General features: G+C 42.9%; 1 protein-coding gene and 1 long non-coding RNA gene across 2 annotated transcripts; both read left to right on the top strand.

Annotated features, from left to right (window-relative positions):
• Positions 1-2,498: 2,498 nt before the first annotated feature.
• Positions 2,499-4,032, top strand: LOC120528922 (zona pellucida sperm-binding protein 4-like). Its single transcript, XM_039752998.1, has 6 exons — positions 2,499-2,672; positions 2,809-2,819; positions 3,041-3,227; positions 3,464-3,561; positions 3,636-3,761; positions 3,897-4,032. The coding sequence occupies exons 1-5, from the start codon at positions 2,499-2,501 to the stop codon at positions 3,718-3,720; spliced, it is 555 nt and encodes a 184-aa protein (XP_039608932.1). The 3' UTR covers positions 3,721-3,761; positions 3,897-4,032.
• A 219-nt stretch (positions 4,033-4,251) lies between these two features.
• LOC120528313 lies at positions 4,252-4,804 on the top strand. The gene is made up of 3 exons (XR_005633481.1): positions 4,252-4,305; positions 4,440-4,513; positions 4,720-4,804. It is a non-coding gene; the product is annotated as an uncharacterized LOC120528313 (long non-coding RNA).
• The last annotated feature ends 15,997 nt before the right edge of the window (positions 4,805-20,801 follow it).

Here is a 20,801-nt window from a genome sequence, read left to right as displayed (position 1 = left end):
TTTACCGTGCATATGTCAAACAACATATTTCATCCGCCGCAACAGTAGTAGTAGTTCAGTTGTGCAGAGCTCGTTAATTATCCGGATTAGGTGGCTCAGTGGTGTTGTCACTCAGGTTAGCGTCGCTGATCCTCCTCTTGTGAACGTTTTTCTTTCCATTCCTCCATTTAACAAGCTTGGACGGATAGCGAGCAGAATTGAGCTATCGAGGGAAGGTTGGGCCACCGTAGTCGGGCAGGGGGCACACGCCCCTAATTATATTGTGTATGTTAAGAGTTTCACTGTAAAACGTAATAAGCTTCATATTTGTGTGTTTGGAGACTCTGATGTCATACTGAATTGGTATTGTAGAAAACAAACTACTGTCCAGCATGCCTAAATGTGTCTTTTCGTTTCTGATCGCTTACGGCACTTCCAACTTGGGACAATTCGCTGTACACAGTTTCAGCCATCCAGCGCCTTCTAAACATGCAGAACGACAGTATGAACCTTTATTGAAGCGGCGCAGCGTCTTCGTTTCAGTCAGTCATTGTCCTGTTAGACTATTTACTGTTAAGTGCTGCTTGAGCTACCATTTATGGTACAACAGGTGGCCTACGTAGTTCTTAAATCGATATTGAAATGCACACACACGTCTCCTAAATTATTTATTGAAATACCTACATTTACAGTGTCCGTTTTAGGAAGTCGTAGTTTTTACTTGTGACACAGAGAAATTATAATTGCTAATAACGGAAACATTATTCGTTACTACTCGCGAGTCCCGCTTCATTGAGATTCTGTTTTATATTCTGTATAAGGAAACTTTTTAAAAGGAGCGTTGATTAAATTGATTATAGCAGACTTGTCATATTCTTAAAATGACTTTATTGATTTGATATTGACAATTAATCATAAGGCCAAACATCAAAGAGGATTTGAGTTTGCATGGACTGCGCTGTTTCTTTTTTTTTTTTTCTTCGTGACATCGTGTCAGTAGAGAGCGCGTCACGTTAACAATGCATTCTGTCCTAAATGACAGCGCACACGCTCTTTTATATTTCCTAAAGGCCAATCTGTCTCCAATTTGCTCATTAATATATTTTGACAGTGTATTTTAGTGAGTGATTATAAACATATTACCTATGTTCATTTCCCATGTAGATATGTAACGTTTGGTGAGTATAAATTAAAAGTAACACATAATTATGTTGCATTGTTTATGATTAACAAAATTCATCGTTTATCTGAAATTTTCTACTTATACAGTCGATTTATTCCACTTCTGAAGGTGTACACTGTCGGTATTCTCCATTGCATTTGCCCCCCGTGTGTATCGTGTGCCAGTGTAACCGAGGGATGGCAGACAAGCTCACGTAACGGGTGACAAGCCACATTCTCATCCTGATGCCCAGGCTCTGGTCTTAAATATTTCCATCTTGTGCTTTTTCTCGTTCCTGCAAGTTTACTATTATTATTGGACATGTAGAGGAAATGTGTTTTATTTTATGTCTATGAAAGGAAGGACGGTAAAGTCTTGAATGAAACTGAGTGTTGATGCTTTGGGTAACAAGACAGGTTAAGGAGCAGGGAACGTTAAATGTGACAGTGACTGTTGAGGATTGTGGAACTGGAAGATGGTTTTAAAATACAGAAACGACAATTTTAGTGTTTGAGTAATTCTATTTACGTCATTTATTTACTCTGTTGTGCTGCTCTTCGGAAGATTACTTATTTACCCCATGCGCCTTTGTCAGCAACATCCTGTCTTGTGAATTCAACGTATAAAAAGTCAGATGATTTTTTGAACGTTTGGCTCCAGATGTGCTTATTCAGCTGCTCCTTCTCAGTACTTGAGTGCGAATTCATCCAGAGGTGAACGTAAAGTTTCTTTAAAACAGAATCAGCGCCATCAACAATTTTAGAAAAGCCTCGGGATTTCTGCGTTAATGAGACAAAAAAGTTGTAAAGACAGTGTCTTCTGCAGTTGTGATTAGTTATGCAGAATACGCTTTTACTCGCATTTCTTTTTGGAAATCAATAATACAAATCAAACTGATCTGGGAATCACTGTAATTACACCAGTATACAGTATGCGCAAGACATTCCTCATTAAACGTTTTCACTATTCAGAGGCTAAGAAATGCTTCACGAAAGCCGACGTGGTCCTATGATCGACATGGGTAGAATAGATTCTGGATTGTTATAATACGTGCTACCTTACGCAAAATCTGCTCATTGATTTGTTACAGATTCTTGGTGGACACGATTCCACACCGAAGAAAAAGGTGCTCCATGTAAATCGTTCATAATGTCTCAAATATTTAACTTTCAGACAAGTACTAAACTGTTTTATACAAAATCCTTATTTCAAATCCTAGTTGGGGCTCGCATATGTTGAACTCGGGTTAGCGTATTTTATCAACATAGCACAGACAACCGCTTTTACGCTTTGAGCCAAAGCACCTTAGCAGACTAGTTACTGACCAAATCGACTGCTGACTGAGTACGCTAGCGTAATGACGTCATTGATATCTGCGCAATTACGTAATGGGCGCATTTGCAGCAATCCTCGAAGCGGTGCTTCGATCTCCGATAGCTCGACACGGTGTCGAAACCTAAGCACTGGAGTATCGAGCGGCCCATCACTAATTACGGGTTTGAGCCTCTCCTTTGTCTCTTTAGCCTTCCCAGTATGTCGTGGTCATTGCCTTTGGACGTCCCTCTAATTTGAAGATGTCACATGCCCTAAACCAGGTATGCTTCTCTTCTGGGTTGACACCGTTAGTGTCTCTCCTATTTTCTAAATGGGCTTTTTGACCATCGCAGCTCGCCAATCTGTGAGTGTTGCTGAGAGATGTGCAGTTACCAGCAGTGAGAAGCTCGCTTGTGGAGCGTCTGCATTCATCACTCAAGCAGACTGTGAAGCCATCAACTGTTGCTACGATTCGCAGGATCCTCGCCCTTCCATGCTACTATGCTAATGATGGTGAGTGGTTGGGGGTGTGTGGTGAGCCAAGGTGGCTGCTACTGGATATTTATGCTTGGTTGCTTTTGCCAGTGACTGTGCAGTGTACCTGGATGGCCGATTTGTGGTGGTGGTGTCTGAGAAGGTGACCCTTCCTCCCCTGGATCTTGGGTCCATCCAGTTGGTGGACAGCAGTTCCCCCAGCTGCAGTCCTGTGACCAGCCTGTCCACCTTTGTCGTGTACCAGTTTCCAGTCAGTTCCTGTGGCAGCACAGTTCAGGTGAGATGCCATCCGGGGGATATCTAGCAGAAGAGTGGGCTGTCCTGCTACTGACGTTTAACCTGACAAGATCTGGGCAGTTTCTCTCAAATACACAAATGTTAAACCAATTTCGCCCCATTTACATGACTGTTCTAAAATTGAACTACACACAGCAATGTTTTGCTGCTGACCTTAAGATGCCACCACTGTTGCATATTTGGTGGCCAGCAGTGATTGTAATGTCCTTGTTTCAGCTTGCTGGTGGCAATGTGACTTACCAGAACACCATGTCTGCTGCCATCACTGTGAGGAGTGGTCCAGAGGGCTCCATCACCAGGGACAGCGTCTACAAGTAAGGCTTCGGAACCTGCTTCCTCTAACCCTAAATGTGCTCTCCCTGCTATGATGTGGTGTTTCTCTCCTCAGGTTATTCTTTCAGTGCACCTACTCTGGAAGCCAGGATGTGCAAGTGGAGGCTGAGGTGTATACTGTGCGCCACCTCTTCCAGTAGTAGAGCAAGGGCCATTTGACCTGAATTGGTCATTGCAACAGGTATTGTGGGGTGGGGTCCCTGTGGGCTTTGAGAAGATCAATACCTTTTGTGAAGTTGGTCAGTGTGAAGTCCATACTTTCAGGGACCGTTTCAGGCCTGTAATTGAGTAAATGCCTCCTCCTTTCCATGGGCAGATTCCTCCTATGGCTCCTACTATGTGGATGCTGACTACCCAGTGACCAAAACTCTGAGGGATCCTGTGGCTGTGGAAGTGCACATCATGAACAGGACTGACCTAACCTTGTGCTGACTCTTGGGGACTGCTGGGTCACCCAGGCCCTTCTGCTTCCAGCCAGCCCCAGTGGAGCCTTCTGGTGAATGGGTATGTTCCTCGCTGTCTTGGGCGGTGGTAGAGGGGTGGCTGGTTAGTGCTAACTGGGGGTCTGTTTGTTCCAGGTGCCCATACATTGAGAACAACTATTTGACCAGCTAGGTGAGTGTTGACAGCACACTCTGGAGTGGCCTACCCAAGTCATTACAAAGAGATTTGTGTTTGAGATGTTTGCTTTTGTGGACCCTGTAGCACAAGCCTTGGCTGAACAGGTGGGTTTTGCGGCAATGGGGAATTCTGTCATTGTTTGAGTTGTGTATCCATACGGCTATTTCAAGCCAAAGTGATGGCAAGGAATCTCTGGTTTTGGCTCCTTTGTAATCTGGTTTCCCTTTGCTCTCTGTAGATCTTCATCTACTGTGTTGCTGCTGCCTGCTATCCCTCTGCCACAGACCCCTGTACTCAGCTGCCCTGCAAGAAGTGAGTTGCACATGAGAGTTGGGTTTGGTTGTGTCCGTCTGTAGAACATAGCATCATTGTTTCAAATTCAGTGCCTTGTGGTTGAAACTGCACAGAGTGGTATGAAGACATCCCAAACCATGACCATGGGGTTAAGCAATCTTGTTGGCCCCCTTGTAAGGTGGGGGAATGGTGTATGAAACTAAACCCTACCACTTTGTTTTCAGGATCTGGCAGAGCTGCAGATAAGTTGGCACAAATCACTTCATCTAGGAAGAATGTGCTCCTTCACAGTGGTCCTGTCGTTGTGAGGCTGAACAGGTGCAAACATCCAGAATGGAGCAGGAAGGTAACCATCTTGATTTACCTGGGTAGGCCAGAGTTCTGCTTTATGGGGGGGGGGGGGGGGGGGGGGGGGGGGGGGGGTTTGGCTCATCCATGGTCTTATCCTTTACTCTCCTTGGAGAGTAAATGTCCTTTGTCTTCCTCCCAAAGCTCCTACTGGATACCTGGTACTGGGAACTGCAGCTGCCATCTTGATAGTGGTTCTGATTTTGGCTGTAGTTGCTGTGAGGAGGATGAACAGTCAAAATGTGAATCTGAAACTTTAAAAAGGCTCTTCATGAATAGTGGAAGTTACTGGGGTGATTTTTAAAAAGTGTGTAGTTTAAATGGAGAATTTTTCAACTGGGGTTTGGTATCCTCCAGGCATCAGGTGCTCCCATTGACTTTAGCTTATCATGAAATTTCCTTGATGGTGACGTACACATCTCCTAGCCAGCAACACACACCATCTTTCTGAGCAGTGGACTGGTGCCACAATCATATACTCGAGCCCACAGGTCACATTGGACACCCTCTTTATGCTTGATTTTGAAGGATGTGTAGGAACCTGAAATGCCGAATCAAGCTAAATGAGTATTTAACAACAACCAGAAGAGGCAGCAGACGGGGAGGAGCAGAGGACGGGACGTGGTGCCTGTGCTAGAGAGCCACCACCAAGACCTGCAGAGGGGAAGTGGCTTGATGTTGAAGATCCAGACATCACACCTACCCACCCACCCCCCCTTTTGTCCTACAAGGACTCCTGGACCCCAGATAATCGGCACGTCAAATTACACTACACTGTTCTTGAACTATTTCAACAGTTTTTTAAAAACACTGTTATTGACAATTGTGGCCAATACAAATGTGCACGGCAGATCCGTTTACAGCTCATGGACAGACCTTAGCATTGAAGACCTCTACTCTTTTCTGGCAGTTGTAATTTACATGGGCCTCTTGAAAGTACCTGCACTAACTGATTACTGGAGAAAAGGCAGATTATACAGTCTTCAATTTCCTCACTCAGTCATGTCAGGTCGGAAATTTTTTTCAATTGTTCACGGGCTTCAACTAAGCAGTCCAGACGAGGATGCTAAAAATGAAAGGAAAAGAGGCACTGCTGATTTTGACCGCCTGGGCAAGATCAAGCCCATCTACAATGACATTAGAACTGCATGTCGTCAGAACTTCCAGCCAAATCAGCATATCTCCATTGATGAGAGAATGGTTGCTTCAAAAGCCCGAGTGGTATTCAAACAATACCTGAAAAACAAACCTGTTCGATGGGGTTACAAGCTGTTTGTGCTGGCAGATTCTCAAACAGGCTACACGTGGGACTTTTTTGTCTATGAGGGCAAAAGTGCAGGAGCATGCAAAAAGGGGTTGAGCTAGGACTCTTGTCAACCCCTCTTTATTGGGCACCGGGTACAAGCTCTTCGTGGACAATTTTTATACAAGCCCAGTTCTGTTTCAGGATCTCCTGCAAAAAAATAACAGCCTGTGGCACTATCGGGACAAACAGACAGGGTTACCCCAAAACTTCTGTCAACATCCTGGACACCAAAGCTACCCGTGGCAGTATCAGGTGGATTCGTGGAGACCCTTTGCTTTTTATCCAGTGGAGGGATACCAGAGATGTTTTCATGTGCTCCACCATGCACACCGCCCATGGAGCGGAGACAGTGCCGCGTAAGGTGAAAGATGAGGCAGGCCGTTGGACCAAGATAGATGTCCCCATTCCACCAGCCATCAAAGACTACAACAAGTATGTATAATATAACATGATTTGTATTGTGTATATTGTATTTACCCCCTGTTGAAATAGTATTTGTATGTTACTAATATATTTGCAATTTATTTTAGGCACATGGGTGGAGTCGACCTGTCGGATTCACTCATCAGCTATTATGAGGTTCTCCACAAGACAAAAGTGGTACAAGACTTTTTTTTACCATTTTGTGGATATCGCTATTAATGCCTTCATATTATACAAATCCCAGTCCTAGGCAAAGGCAGTAGTTCCTGTGCACCAGAAGGCATTTAGGGAAGCCCTAGTCTTGGAGCTAGCAGCTGCGGGATCCACCATGACAGCACCACAAGAAGAGAACAGGGAAGACCATCGTTTGGTGCACATCAGTGGTGGGGACAAAACTCATGGCCAACTGAGGTGCAGGAGGTGCCAAGCAAAAACCCCTGTAAAATGTTCTACATGTGACATGCCCTTGTGCTTTCTGCCTACTAGGGATTGCTACAATCAGTGGCACATGGAAACGCGCTGAGCTGTGTTGCAATTGTTTGCAAAAAATGTATATAGTTTGTGTGCATCTAGAAGAGCATTTGTTCATTTTAATAAAATTCTTTTCAAATATATATATTATATAAATATAATTTTGGCCCATAACACTTGTTTTGACTATTTTTATATTTTGTGCATATTTATTTTTATTATGGAATATGAATTTCCATAACTAATAGAGTGACACTGTGTGTAGATATACATTCCGCTATGTGTAAGCTTTCAGTAGAGCCCTCATTGATATCTGTGGGTTGAAGCATTCAAAAGTTATTGCATTTTCCATACATTCCCAAATTTGTACAATTTGGATAGGTTTGGATAAATTATGGGTACCCCTAAAAAGCGCCTGTAACTGCCCACATAAAAACTGGTGTAAAAATGTAATTTTAACAGGTATTCTTTTCAAATTTGAAATGTGAGTAGTCAACAAGTTATTCTGTTGGTACATAGTGTGTTTCTGTCCCCACCTACCTACTGCAGCTTTATTTTCACAAAAAAACTTAGGCGAGAACAAAAAAATTCGTTTTTTTTGTGAGTTCTAATGTGCATAACTTGTGATCAGTCACACCTACAGTGATTCTGACTACTAAGGGTGAAACTAGAGAATGTTACCTTTACAAAGAGACCACACACGTGTTTATACTCCAGATAGTTCAATAACAGCAATGATTCTAATTCGGAGAGGTCAAATTACAAGCGATTTAGCAAAAATGACCCCACTTGAGAAGGGGTTAATGCCAGCAAAACGAAGGAGCTGGTGGATTTTAAGAGGCCCAGGCCCCTCATGGACCCCGTGATCATCAGAGTTGACTGTGTAGACCTATAAATACCTGGGAGTGCAGCTGGATGATAAATTGGACTGGACTGCCAATACTGATGCTCTGTGTAAGAAAGGTCAGAGCCGACTATACTTCATTAAAGGGCTGGCGTCCTTCATCTACAATAAGATGCTGCAGATGTTCTATCAGATGGTTGTGGCGAGCACCCTCTTCTACGTGATGGTGTGCTTGGGAGGCGGCATAAAGAGGGACGCCTCACACCTGGTCAAACTGGTGAGGAAGGCAGGCTCTATTGTAGGCACAGAGTTGGACAGTTTGACATCCGTGGTAGAGTGATGGGCGCTGAGCAGACTTCTGTCAATCGTGGAGAATCCTCTGAACAGGATCATCTCCAGACAGGCGCAGCTTCAGTGACAGACTGCTGTCACCGTCCTGCTCCACTGACAGACTGAGGAGACCGTTCCTCCACAACACAATGCGACTCCTATTCCACCTGGGGGGTAAACGCTAAAATTATGCAAAGTTTTATTGTGTGTTATACCTGCATTGTTATCACTCCTTAATTTAATATTTTTTTTATCAGTATGCTGCTGCTGGAGTTTGTGAATTTCCCCTTGGGTTTTAATAAAGTATCTATCTATACACACTTGGTTTTTATGGTTTATTTATGGACAATTGGAACACTGCACTGTGGACACTTTGGTTTTTAATAAAAGCACCTTGACACATTTCCACAATCTCCTTGCTGTGTGTGAGGTTTGTCCCAATTAGTCAGCTCGGCTCTGTCATAATTATTGATGGTGTTTGGGTCAGGAGGCTTCTAAATGTGAAGAGGGAGTCTGGACTGGATGAACATGGTCAGTTATTTGCTTTTTTTGTGTGTCCTTGACTCCTTTTAATGCTACCACTCCCATGTTGATATTCCATTTGTTAATTTACACTGGGGTAACTGGTATTGCTGCAGTTTTTCTCTCTCTCTCCTTCACCTCTATAGGGTGGTCTAGATCTAATTATGCAATTTTCATTATGCTATAACTTAAGTTTATTACGTAGAAAATCACCCGAAATATCCTGGACCATTGAGAAATGTGCGAACTGATGACATGAAGAATCGTCTTTGCACCGAACTGGAATCGTCCCCGCATAAATCAAAGTCATCCAGACGCTCTGGATCTGCATAATTACATCTGGACCACCCTCTATGTTCTTGCTGTTTCAAACACAGTACACTTTTAAACCATCCCATTGATTGCTTTATCTTTCTGTCATTCCCTGACCACTCATCTGGGCAAGTGATGAAGTGTTGCCATTGAGTGTTTGAAATGGGTTGGATTTTGCAATGAGTACTAGGATGCTCACAAGTGTCACCTTGAACATTAACTGTTTTACATCCAAGACTAAAATTCAAGGGACTATCAATCAATCAACATTTATTTATATAGCACATATTCATACAAAAAAATGTAGCTCAAAGTGCTTTACAAAATGAATAGAGAAATATAAGACACAATAAAAGATAAACATAAGTCAACATTAATTAGCATAGAATAAGAGTAAGGTCCGATGGCCAAGGTGGACAGAAAAAACAAAAAAAAAACTCCAAAGGCTGGAGAAAAAAATAAAATCTGTAGGGGTTCCAGACCAAGAGACCGCCCAGTCCCCTCTGGGCAATCTACCTAACATGAGTCAAACAGTCCTCTTTGTATTTAGCGTTTTCATGGAAGGACTTGATGATGATGGTCACGTAGACTTCTGGCTTTCAGTCCATCAATGTTGGTGCATCATGATGCTTTGAGTAGGTGGTGGTGGCGCAGGCCGCCACCACAAAGAAACCAGAAAAAGAAACAGAAGAGAGAGTAGGGGTCAGTATGGATTTTAGAGCCACCATGAATAGTTATTATGAAGAATTGAACATACAGAGTATCAGGATTAAGTTAAAGTGAAGTTATAAAAAGGCCATGTTAAAGTAATGTGTTTTCAGCAGTGTTTTAAAGTGCTCTACTGTATCAGCCTGGTGAATTCCTATTGGCAGGCTATTCCAGATTTTAGGTGCATAACAGCAGAAGGCTGCCCTCCTCACCACTTCTTTTAAGTTTAGCTTTTGGAATTCACTTCATTTGAAGATCTAAGGTTACGATTTGGAATATAGGCATTCCGATATATAAGATGGAGCAGATTATTTAAGGCTTTATAAACCATAAGAGTATTTTAAAGTCAATCCTGAATGACACAGGCAACCAGTGACATCCTAGTGGTCTGATGAATATGCAAGTGATTTATTTAAAATTCAGATTACAGTCAACGGTTACCCCTAAGTTTTTACTTCCGTCTTAACTTTTTAATCCTAGTGCATTAAGTTTATTTCTGATAACCTCGCTGAATCCATTATTGCCAATTACCAAAATTTCAGTTTTCTCTTTATTTAGTTTGAGAAAATTACTATTCATCCATTCAGAAATACCAGTAAGACATTGTGTTAGTGTATCGAAAGAGTCGGAGTCATCAGGTGCTATTGATAACTATCCACCACCTGACCTGTTGAGTGCAGCATTTCCTTCCCACCCACAGAAACAGGGGGTGCACCAGGTAAGCAGAGATTCCCCCAAGCATCCCTGCTCGGTCCCTCCTGTCTCTTCACTGGATTATTTCAGCCAGTCTCATGGACTTTCTTTATACGTGCTACTCCAGTAGATACCATTCTTTCCATGGGGCCACGCATCTCAGTCATATAACTTGGATGAAGTGAAGTGGCTCCAGATACACCACCTGCAAAAAATGGACCTTCTCGTTGTCCCAGCATTTCGGTCAGACTATTTAATACACAGTTTCTGATTGGCTTGGCTCATTATGGCTAAGAGCTGCTAAGTCACCACTCAAGCTCGTGATGTTGATGGATAACATCCTGCTGGGCACGTTGCAATGGTCTCTGTCTTGCAGATTCCCCCTTTGTCATTTATGGTCTGATAATGCTGATGTGGTAGAGTGTGCAGCACAACGTCTGGTCCAGGCTTTTTTTTTATTTCACCTTATACAGTTTCTTGTATTAAGAATATGTTAATTTTTGCATACCCCTTGGGGTCAGCCATTATACAGCAAATACCACTGGAGCAATGGCAAGTTAAGGGGTCTTGGTCAAGTTGCCTGGGAGAGTAGGATCTCTTGGCAGAACCTTCGCCTCAGAGCCACCACTGCACCTATCTGCTGGTAGGAGTATTGGCCTGAGTCCCCAAACTACTGCAGATTTAAAAGGAAGTGGCACACCAGGGGCCTCATGCATTAGCCTGAGTCCCCAAACTACTGCAGATGATTTTAAAGGAAGTGGCACACCAGGGGCCTCATGCATAACACCATGGGTAGAATTCACACTAAACCATGGCCTACGGACAAAAGCAGTAATGTGCATACGCACAAAAAAAAATCCAGATGCGTTCTTCTGCCACAAAAATCCTGGTCAGCGTGAAATGTAACACGGGTGCCCCTCCCAGACTCCTCCCATATATCGATATTGAATATGCAAATCAATGTAAATAGCCACTTATATTTTGTGTTCTGTAAAAGGACAATGGCAAAAGCACGTGGGAAAAATAAGAATTTGAGCGAATACCAAGTAGAGGCAAGTAAGAATGTACTATTTGTTGGTTTAAGTAGTGGTATAAATAATAAAAGAAAGGTGAATGAAAGTTCAAGTTCAGAAAGTCCCAAAGTGCCCGAAATAAATAAGAAGTGGACAGATATAAAAGTCGCAGTGAAAAGCCGAGTCGTAGCCCAGTAGCTGAGTGTCATATGAAAGCTTATTAGGTTACAGAGAAAAAAAAAAAACCAAAACGGACACAGTGAAAAAAAAAGTCCAAATATCAACTTAAATCTTGAAATTTCCACTTCAATGACGTAATTTTGTCAATAAAGTAGAATGTCATGAACTTCATCTTAAAATCCTTAATTTATTAGTCTCTCAAATTCCATCGTAACTAAAGTAGCACATTAGATGCTTTGTTTTGTATTTGATCTTTAATGTGCTCTGTGTGTGTGAATCACTACTTGCTTCTTAAACTAGTTTTTTCTTCCTCCAACAGCACACAGAATCCATTACATTCATGATATTAATTTAAATATTAAGATGTACACTTGATACCATTTTCATAATGATAGGAATTAAAGCATTTATTAAACATGGGGAAAGAGTGGCGCAGTATTAGCAATGAGCTGGTGCCTCGTCCAGAGATTGTTCCTGCCTTATGCAAGATGATTGCTGCGCCGTGCGCGACCTTCGATGAAAAAATGTATTGCAGCAGTCCAGTCTCTTTCAAATGTACTAACCTCCAATTCCTGTCCTTCCTTTTCTTTCTACAAGTAACCAATCACCACACATTCAGCTCTGTAATGGACGTTAAGCCATTTGTAAGCTGAGAATGCAGATTCTTCAAAACTTTTAAGGAACATTGAAATATCTTCATAGTACGTGTTTAATTATTCTATCCATCAATCCATCCAGTGTCGTGCCAGTGCCAGCAAGCATACAGCAGGAACAATTGCTGAACGGGGCGCCAGCTCGTCGCTACCGCTGTCTACCGTGTCCTCACATGTTTAATTATTAACAATATATATTATATTAATGAAGTTTAAAACTCATCTGTATAATTTAATAAATATGCTTTATAGCATTTCATCTTAAAAATGATATCAATAGCTCCAAGAAGATACCATTTGGAAATCTAAATCAACTCAGAAGCCAGTTGTCATCATATGTAAATACCCGCTTTATAAATTGACTCAGGTTGTGCAATATTATAACTGTAATGCAAGTTTACAGTGAGGTAATTGTACTTAAGTACAAATAGTTTTACCACGAGCAATTCATGGGCTGATTGAGTGTCTTCAGGGTCTTTCATGAAGGGACGTTGTGGTTCAGAAACAGTTTCATCCCAAGAGCGTTTGCAATACTGTATGGGAGAATTTCAAACAGACTGTGTGCATGGCTGAGGCAGCATGTGCTTGATGCTGTATCCTGATAGTCAAATCAGATGCTGTAGAGCTGTGAGAGTAACAACACTAAAGCAGCTATAGTATTTAGAATAGTTTGGCCATTTGGTTCACCATTATAATTTTACAGGTTGATTGCAATCAGATCCCTTAAACTAATAAACAATATGCGGTTAATTTCAATGTGTTTGATAAAGCCTCGTCAGGGATGTGAATCTAAAAAAATAAAATGGAAAACATACAGGGCTGGATGGCGCAAGTGTGCAAAACCGAGCGGAGAACTTGCGTACGCCAGGGATTGACCTGGCGTGAGAATGTGCGTGGCTTTATGCCAAATTTAGTTTTTATACATCGTCATGTGAGTGTGGAAATGGGTGTATGCAACATTGAGGTGGGAACATCTCACTCCTCTTTTCAGGTCATCACTTTGGCTCCTTGTAGCTGCTCACATGAAGTTCAAATACTTCCTGTTTGCCAACTGTGTAGTCAGTAGAACATAGACAGAGTGTCACAAGAACTAGATACACATTTTGAAGGAGCATAGATGTATCTTAATAAACATCTCCTTTCAGTTTTTCAAATCCAATTGCACAACACAAACGCAGAGTCATTTGGAGATCTCACAAGTGTCTGAGCTGCTGGTTGTTCTGGTGCAGACCCTGCTGTTAATTTACAATCATAAAGTGCGTTTACTTTCATAGGACCAGCCTTTGCATTTGGTGAGACTTGTGAGGTCCTCTGCTCCCTCTCTAGCCCCCCTGTCAGATGGTGAACAGCGTGTGATGATGCCCACCTCTGCATTGTCCGGACTTCTCATATAGGTGTTTGGCTGGGGGAAACAAGCTGCCCACCTGTGCTTGAAACCTCAGGAGTTCTAGGAATGCTCACAGAGGAAATGTCACAGAGGAATTGCTACTTTCTGGTATTGTCACTTGTGATGATCGATTTTGTACCCTTGTCCTGTCACACTTGTTCCAATAAGTCCTTCAGAGTGAGAGGATTTGGCGCTTTGGATAGAAGTACCTGCTAATTAAATAAACGTGAAATGTTCGGTCACTGTGGTCAAATAAGCACTTTCATGTTCTGTTATATACATGGCGTAACACTCCAATGTGTTCAGTGACTTAGTAATCAGGGGTGTGCTTCCAGAAATCCTTATATCTCTGTTAAGAACATCATAAGATTGATCGTTTAATTTAAGAATTTATCTCAAACCGCAATCAGGCATCCTTTAAAAATAAAGGATCCAACATGGTTCTTCAATGCAGTCCCATAAGTACACCTTCTTTGTTCACCAACAGGACCGTCTCTGTGAAGATTCCAGAGGGAAAACTTTATGTATTAACCCCTTATCAAGCGGGGTCATTTTTGCTAAATCGCTTGTAATTCGACCTCTCCAAATTAGAATCATTGCTGTTATTGAACTATCTGGAGTATAAACACATGTTTGGTCTCTTTGTAAAGGTAACATTCTCTAGTTTCACCCTTAGTAGTCAGAATCACTGTAGGTGTGACTGATCACAAGTTATGCACATTAGAACTCACAGAAAAAATGAATTTTTTTGTTCTCGTCTAAGTTTTTTTGTGAAAATAAAGGCCTCTATAGCTGCAGTAGGTAGGTGGGGACAGAAACACACTATGTACCAACAGAAAAACTTGTTGACTACTCACATTTCAAATTTGAAAAGAATACCTGTAAAAATGACATTTTTACACCAGTTTTTATGTGGGCATGTCCAGGGGCTTTTTATAGGGACCATTATCCACATTTTGGAACGTATGGAAAAAGTGTAATAACTTTTGAATGCTTCAACCCACAGATATCAATGAGGGCTCTACTGAAAGCTTACACCTAAAGGAATCTACATCTACACACAGAGTCACTCTATTAGTTATCGAAATTTATATTCCATAATAAAAACAATAAAAAATACACATTTCAATATAAAAATAGTCAAAACAAGTCTTATGGGCCAAATATATATATATATATATTACTTTATTACTTTTTTTAAATAAAATGCACAAAAACTATATACATTTCTTTACAAACTGTTACAATACAGCTCAGCGTTTTTCCACATGGCACTGATTGTAGCAATCGTTAGCAAGCAGAAAGCACAAGGGCATGTCACATGTCGCTCTCTGCCATTAGACGTCACCTGGTCCGATTGATCACTGTCACGCCGCGTACATGCCTCTATTATTTAATCGAGAGTGTATTTACATTTATCTGTACGTTTATCCATATTTAAAATTCGAAAAAACTTGGTGAAATCACAATAAACAACCACGCACCAAGTCTGCAGACTGGCACAAATGCCAGCTTCGCGCAGCTCTGATCGGTTTTGTTTACAAGTTGGTATGGCAAGTTACATATCGGCGTGCTCAGCTGCTCATTGGCTGTAAGTTTGGAGTGTCACTCACAGCGTCCAATCAAACTGGTAGATTCTACCAGGGTTTGGAGTTGTGCGTCATCGTTCAGCTGTCTGTGACACTCGTTGGCTATACGAGGTGCCAGTCACCCCCAGACCCTCGTAATTGGCCAACTTAGGTGGCAATCAGAAGCTAACACTTCGGTGTAACATGCTTTAGCATGGTTATTGCCAACAGAAACAAATTACGTCTGATGTGACCAATAGAAATAAAAAAAAAATGTCGGAGCTAGTCTCAAGTTAAGAAGCGTTTTCTGGAGTTTTTCTCCCTTTGAGGATCAATCGTGTATTTTGGACCTAATCGTTTTACTGGATTATATTCCCTGGAGTCTTACAGACAGAACGAGATCCAATATTGCTCGGAAATATTGATGTTTGACTTGCAGAGAGCCTTCAAAGGTAGTCAAATGTAGGAAAAGTCAGCTCTTGAAAGTATTTACTTCTCTGTAAAAAATAATTTATTGTCAGTGCTGTGGTTGTTGTGTGTCAAAATGGTTTATATCATCGGAAAGACGAGACTCTGACTTTTCATTTGATGTGTAGTATGTCGAGGTGCATGACAGAGGGGCATGCACACATAGCTGTGACATGATTGTGACGTCGTAAAATCGTCGTTATGTACCGGACCGGTACATGTGCATGTTGATTCCTAGCAAGTTTGAAAATTTGCGAAGAGCAGATCATATCAGATTTGTTAAATCCCAGTGGGTTCCTTTTTTGAATCGGACTCTTGCTGTTGTCAGGGATGCCAGGGGCCATGACCCGGCCGGGACGCCAGGAGGGACCGGAAGAGGGTCAGAGCCCTGCCTGGATCACGTGGGGTTTGCCTTCCGGGTTGCTTTGGGGGCCACGGGTCAAGGGCATGGAAGCCCTTCCTGTAGGAGCCCGTGGTCACCGCCAGGAGGCGCCCCAATGCCTTGGGGACTTGTTTCCCCAGCACTCCCGCCACACCAGGAAGTGCTGGGGGGAAGACTTTGGAGGATGCCCGGAGAGCAGCCGGGAGGACAGCCGGCACTTCCGCCACACTGGGGCGTGGCCAGAAGAAGATTGCCGGGAACACCTGGGGCTCATCCGGGTCCTCTATAAAAGGGGCCATCTCCATTCATTCGAGGCTAGAGTCAAGTGGAAGAAGGACGAGGCAGAAGAGAGTGGAGGCGGCCCGAGAAGAAGGCATTGTGGCCAAGACTGAGTGTCATTTTGGGGTTTGTGCACTTTATGGACTTTGGACTGGGTCTGAGTGACCATTATTATTTGTGTAAATATTGTAAATAAACGTGTGGTGGTATTTTAACAACACGTCCGCCTGTCTGTGTCCGGGCAAAGTTCACACTGTACACCACAAATCTGGCTAACTTCACGTTAGTATCCTGCTAGGTTGTCTGCAGGACATTGACGATTTATGGTTTATCGACATTTTCAGTTCCTAAAGAACCAAATTCAGCTATGGGGAACCACCCAACCCCATTTAATGCCTTTAAAGAAACAGGATTTTGTTAAAAGTGTAACTAAAGTACTCTTTGTGATCCCCGACCAAGTCATTAATTCGCTACGTGCTTCTTAAATGAACACCATTTTGTTCCGACCATCAACACCCACCACACTGAAAACGTTCAATTTAATACTGAAAGCTCTCTGGACGTTGGGAATCCTCAGAATTGCATTAAGATTAAATGTTTCATGGCATTTCATCATGCAAAGTTTTCATACATGACTTATACATTCATTTAATACTACGGTGGGCTGGCACCATGCCCGGGATTTGTTTCTACCTTGTGCCCTGTGTTGGCTGGGATTGGCTCCAGCAGACCCCCATGACCCAGTGTTAGGATATAGTGTGTTGAACAATGACTGACTGACTATTAATAATTGCAGAATCATATGTTAATATTTGTATATTCTATAAAAGTTTTCAACACTGCTGTTCTAAGGTTACAGCTCGTTTCAGTTTCACAGTCGTTTTCTGTGTTGCAGTTGGTAATGAAAGACAAAGGAAGGCCAGGACTGGGGCTGATATACGGTCAGGTCTATAAGTGATTGGACACTGACGCAGTGTTCATAATTTTGTCTCCATGTGCCACCACAATAGATCTGAAATAACGTAATCAAGATATGACTGAGGTGTAGACTTTCAGCTTTAATTCAAGGGGTTTAGTTTAAATATCATGTGAGCCGTTTAGGAAAGACAGCCATTTTTATAACTGGTCCCCCCATTTTCAGGGTCTCAAAAGTGTCTGGATAAACTCACCTAATCCTAAATATAATGTCCGTTGTCCATATTTGGTTGAAAGTCCTTTCCAGTCAACGACTGCCTGAAGTCTGAACCCACGGCTTTCTCCAAGTGCTGCGTTTCCACCCCAGTGATGCTTTGCCAAGTCAGCTGTCTTCAGGTGCTGCTTGTTCTTTAGACTTTCTGCCTTCAGTAAGTGAACTTCTTGTCCAGTTGGGTTGAGGTCAGTTGACTGACTTGGCCATTGAAGAATATTTCACTTCTTTGCCTTGTAAAGCACTCGGTTTGCTGTCCCAGTGTGTTTTGTCTTGTTGTCCATCTGTACTGTGAAGTGTTGTCCTGTCTGTCTTGTAGCATTTTTCTGAATCTGAGCAGACAATTTAGAGCCCACTACAGCTGTGGCCAACAGTTTTGAGAATGACACAAATGTTGATGTTCACAAAGTTTGCTGTTTCACCGTTTTAAATCTATGATTCTTGGCACGATGAGAGAAGTCGCAGAATCAACCAGAATGTTCAAGCAAATTATGGAAAAAACCTTGATGTGAATCCGTTAAGCAGCTCTCTTGTGAAAAGTGGACAGACAGACAGAGAGAATGACAGACATTGGATTCTATATAGAGAGACATTAAAATTCATCAAATAGCCTGGTGCTGATATCCCATTTACACACCCGGTCCCTTCGAGAGCCTTTTTGACAGGTGAGACGAGTCACAGAGTTCTGGCGATTCTGCAGTCACTGAGTGCTCTGTACAGATAGTTCAGCCAAGTAGCCTGAGAGTACCGACGGGTGTCATCATCTGAGCCGATTCAACAGTGCGAAGAAGGAAGAAATGGACAGCGTGTTTGGTGACTGGGAATTGAAAGTTAGCAGGTAACCTTTTAATGACCGACCAACAAGACAACACAGCACATCAGCAAACACGCAGTGTGGTGCAACGCCTCGTAGAGGAATTGTCATTGGATGGAAAATCCGCGGCCGTGTCTGACTCGAGTTTTTCAATATTTTTCAGAAATAAACACACCATCCATTGTGCAAAAGTGTTTGGAAATTGGGGTCTTGGTCAAAAAGCGAACACCACTTGTTCTTTGTTGGAATTCTCTATATTTTAGTAGTAGTACACAAATCATCTTCTAAATACACCACAGAGGATTAAACATAGTGATGACTAGCATTATTTGCTCGAATAAGTCCTTTCCAGCATATTGTTGGCGCCACATAAATTCACACAGAAATGAATCTAGAAGGGCCCGCTGCTGGTTCTCTCTTCAGTCTTGGGTTCAGTGTAGCCTTTCTCTTCCAACGTCAATGGTAAGAAAATTCAGCTCCTTGTCAGCGCCACTGGGCCTCATCGCCTTCCAATTCCTTGCTGGCTCCTGATAATCGCCGTGTCCGTCTTCGAGGTGGCCACACTCCCCTTCCGATCGTCCAGCTGGGATCTGGTCTTGTCAAGTCAGTCATGTGGCTAGCAGATGTGCCCACTTGGCTTGCCTCTTTCATTCCACTCCGGCTTTCTGGTCCACCTTTTTTTCTTTCTCACTTTGATTTCCCCGGACGATGAGCTGTTGTCAAGGCAACCACAGTAACATTGACTGGACCCCTTTTTATGTCTAGGAAAGAGAGACGCTGACAGCTGGTAAGTGCAACAACTTCAAAACCTTTTTATTGTTTTCTCTCCTTCCTTTTTCTACCCAGACCAAAGTAATCAAGCTCATCTCACCAAACAACAGACCTACCGCACATGGCTGCATAATCGAACCCTGCAATTAATATCACAGTGCAGATATATAACATTTCTCCCCCCTTCCACCAACAGCAAAGAAATCCAAGTATATAACAGAACAGTTAAACATGAAATGTAGTAACAAAATCCTGCAAGTGTCCAGGGCGAGAACGCAACCGAGTGGGACGTGGAGATGGCTCCTGGGGCTGAATAACAGGCTCGGTTTCATTTTGTGGTACATCAGACTGGATAACAGAGTCACCCAGCCATGCGTTTGGAATGGCCGAAGAATTTTCATTGTGTTTGTCAGCAGGATGAAATTCTACAACAGATGATGGTGGTGACACCTTTCGAAGACATGTGGCATGCCACCTAGAACCATCAGCAAGACCAAATGTGGCTGGGCCAAGCTGTCGGGTGACTTGTACTGGTGAGGACCAGAAAGAGGCCATTTTGTTATTGCGATGAGGCTTCCGAATTCTCACCCAGTCCGAGACTGCTATGCTGACCTCCTTGACCCGTTTTGATTGATCAAACCTTTGTTTCATTCTGTGTTGCTTTCTGGTGACAGAGTGCTTAACGTGAGGAATTGAAGGAAGGGCACAGGGAATACTCTGACCGAAAAAAGGACGAAGTCTGTCGAGAGGTAGGGTAAGCTCACGACCTAGCATGAGGAAGGCAGGCGAGACTCCAGTTGTGCTATGCTGGGATGATCTGTAGTGCAAGAGGGTATTAAGCAGAGCCTGATCAAAAGAACACCCTTGTGCCTGGTGTGCCCTAAGGCCATTTTTTAGTGTTTGGTTGAAACGTTCCACCCCTCCATTAGACTGTGGATGGTAATAGGCAGTGCGAACATGTTTAATGCATTTTGATTCCAGAAATGAGGCAAATTGATTACTGGTGAACTGAGGCCCATTATCCGTAGTAATGGTCTTAGGGAGACCCCAGCGAGAAAACAGTGATTCCAGAATGTTAATGACGACACAGGATGTAACTGTGCCAGTTGCAGTAACCTCTGGCCATTTTGAGTGTAAGTCATACACAACAACCAAATACCGCTGATGGTGAGGGACACCATGGATTTCTCCCGAGATGTCCATCTGTATATGTTCCCAGGGTAGGGTGGGCCAGGCAATAGGCTGCAATGGGGGAGGGGCCTGGAGACCTGTCTTGCCACTTACCAGACAGGCCACACAATCTTTAACCAGAGTCTCAATGTCCCTGTCTATGCCAGGCCACCACACCAAGTCACGACATCTCTGTTTTAGTTTCACTATACCTAAGTGGCCCTCATGTGCCATTGACAACACACGTGCACGAAGCGCATTTGGAACCACAGTACGAAACCCTCGTGCCACACAAGAACCATTCCAGCAGGAGAGTTCTTCTTTCACTCTGGCAAAGGGTAACAGATCCTCAGGTGCCATGCTAGGCCAACCATTCCTGATAAAGTGGCATACCTGGGATAGTACTGGGTCATGTGCAGAGGCCTCCTTGAGTTCTTGGAGAGATATAGTAGTCTGAAGAGGCATGTGCATCATTTGG

Source organism: Polypterus senegalus, chromosome 4, assembly GCF_016835505.1.
Source record: "Polypterus senegalus isolate Bchr_013 chromosome 4, ASM1683550v1, whole genome shotgun sequence".
Classification (NCBI taxonomy): Eukaryota; Metazoa; Chordata; class Cladistia; order Polypteriformes; family Polypteridae; genus Polypterus; species Polypterus senegalus.
The sequence above is the reverse complement of the archived record's forward strand: the minus strand, read 5'-3'. Positions and strand labels throughout refer to the sequence as shown.

Excerpts from the sequence above, each read along its gene's own strand:
- LOC120528922 (XM_039752998.1), top strand. The coding sequence starts at position 2,499 with ATGACGTCATTGATATCTGCGCAATTACGTAATGGGCGCATTTGCAGC. Across the intron at positions 3,228-3,463 it reads CCTGTGGCAGCACAGTTCAG|CTTGCTGGTGGCAATGTGAC; the intron begins GTGAGATGCCAT and ends TCCTTGTTTCAG. Across the intron at positions 3,562-3,635 it reads ACCAGGGACAGCGTCTACAA|GTTATTCTTTCAGTGCACCT; the intron begins GTAAGGCTTCGG and ends TTCTCTCCTCAG.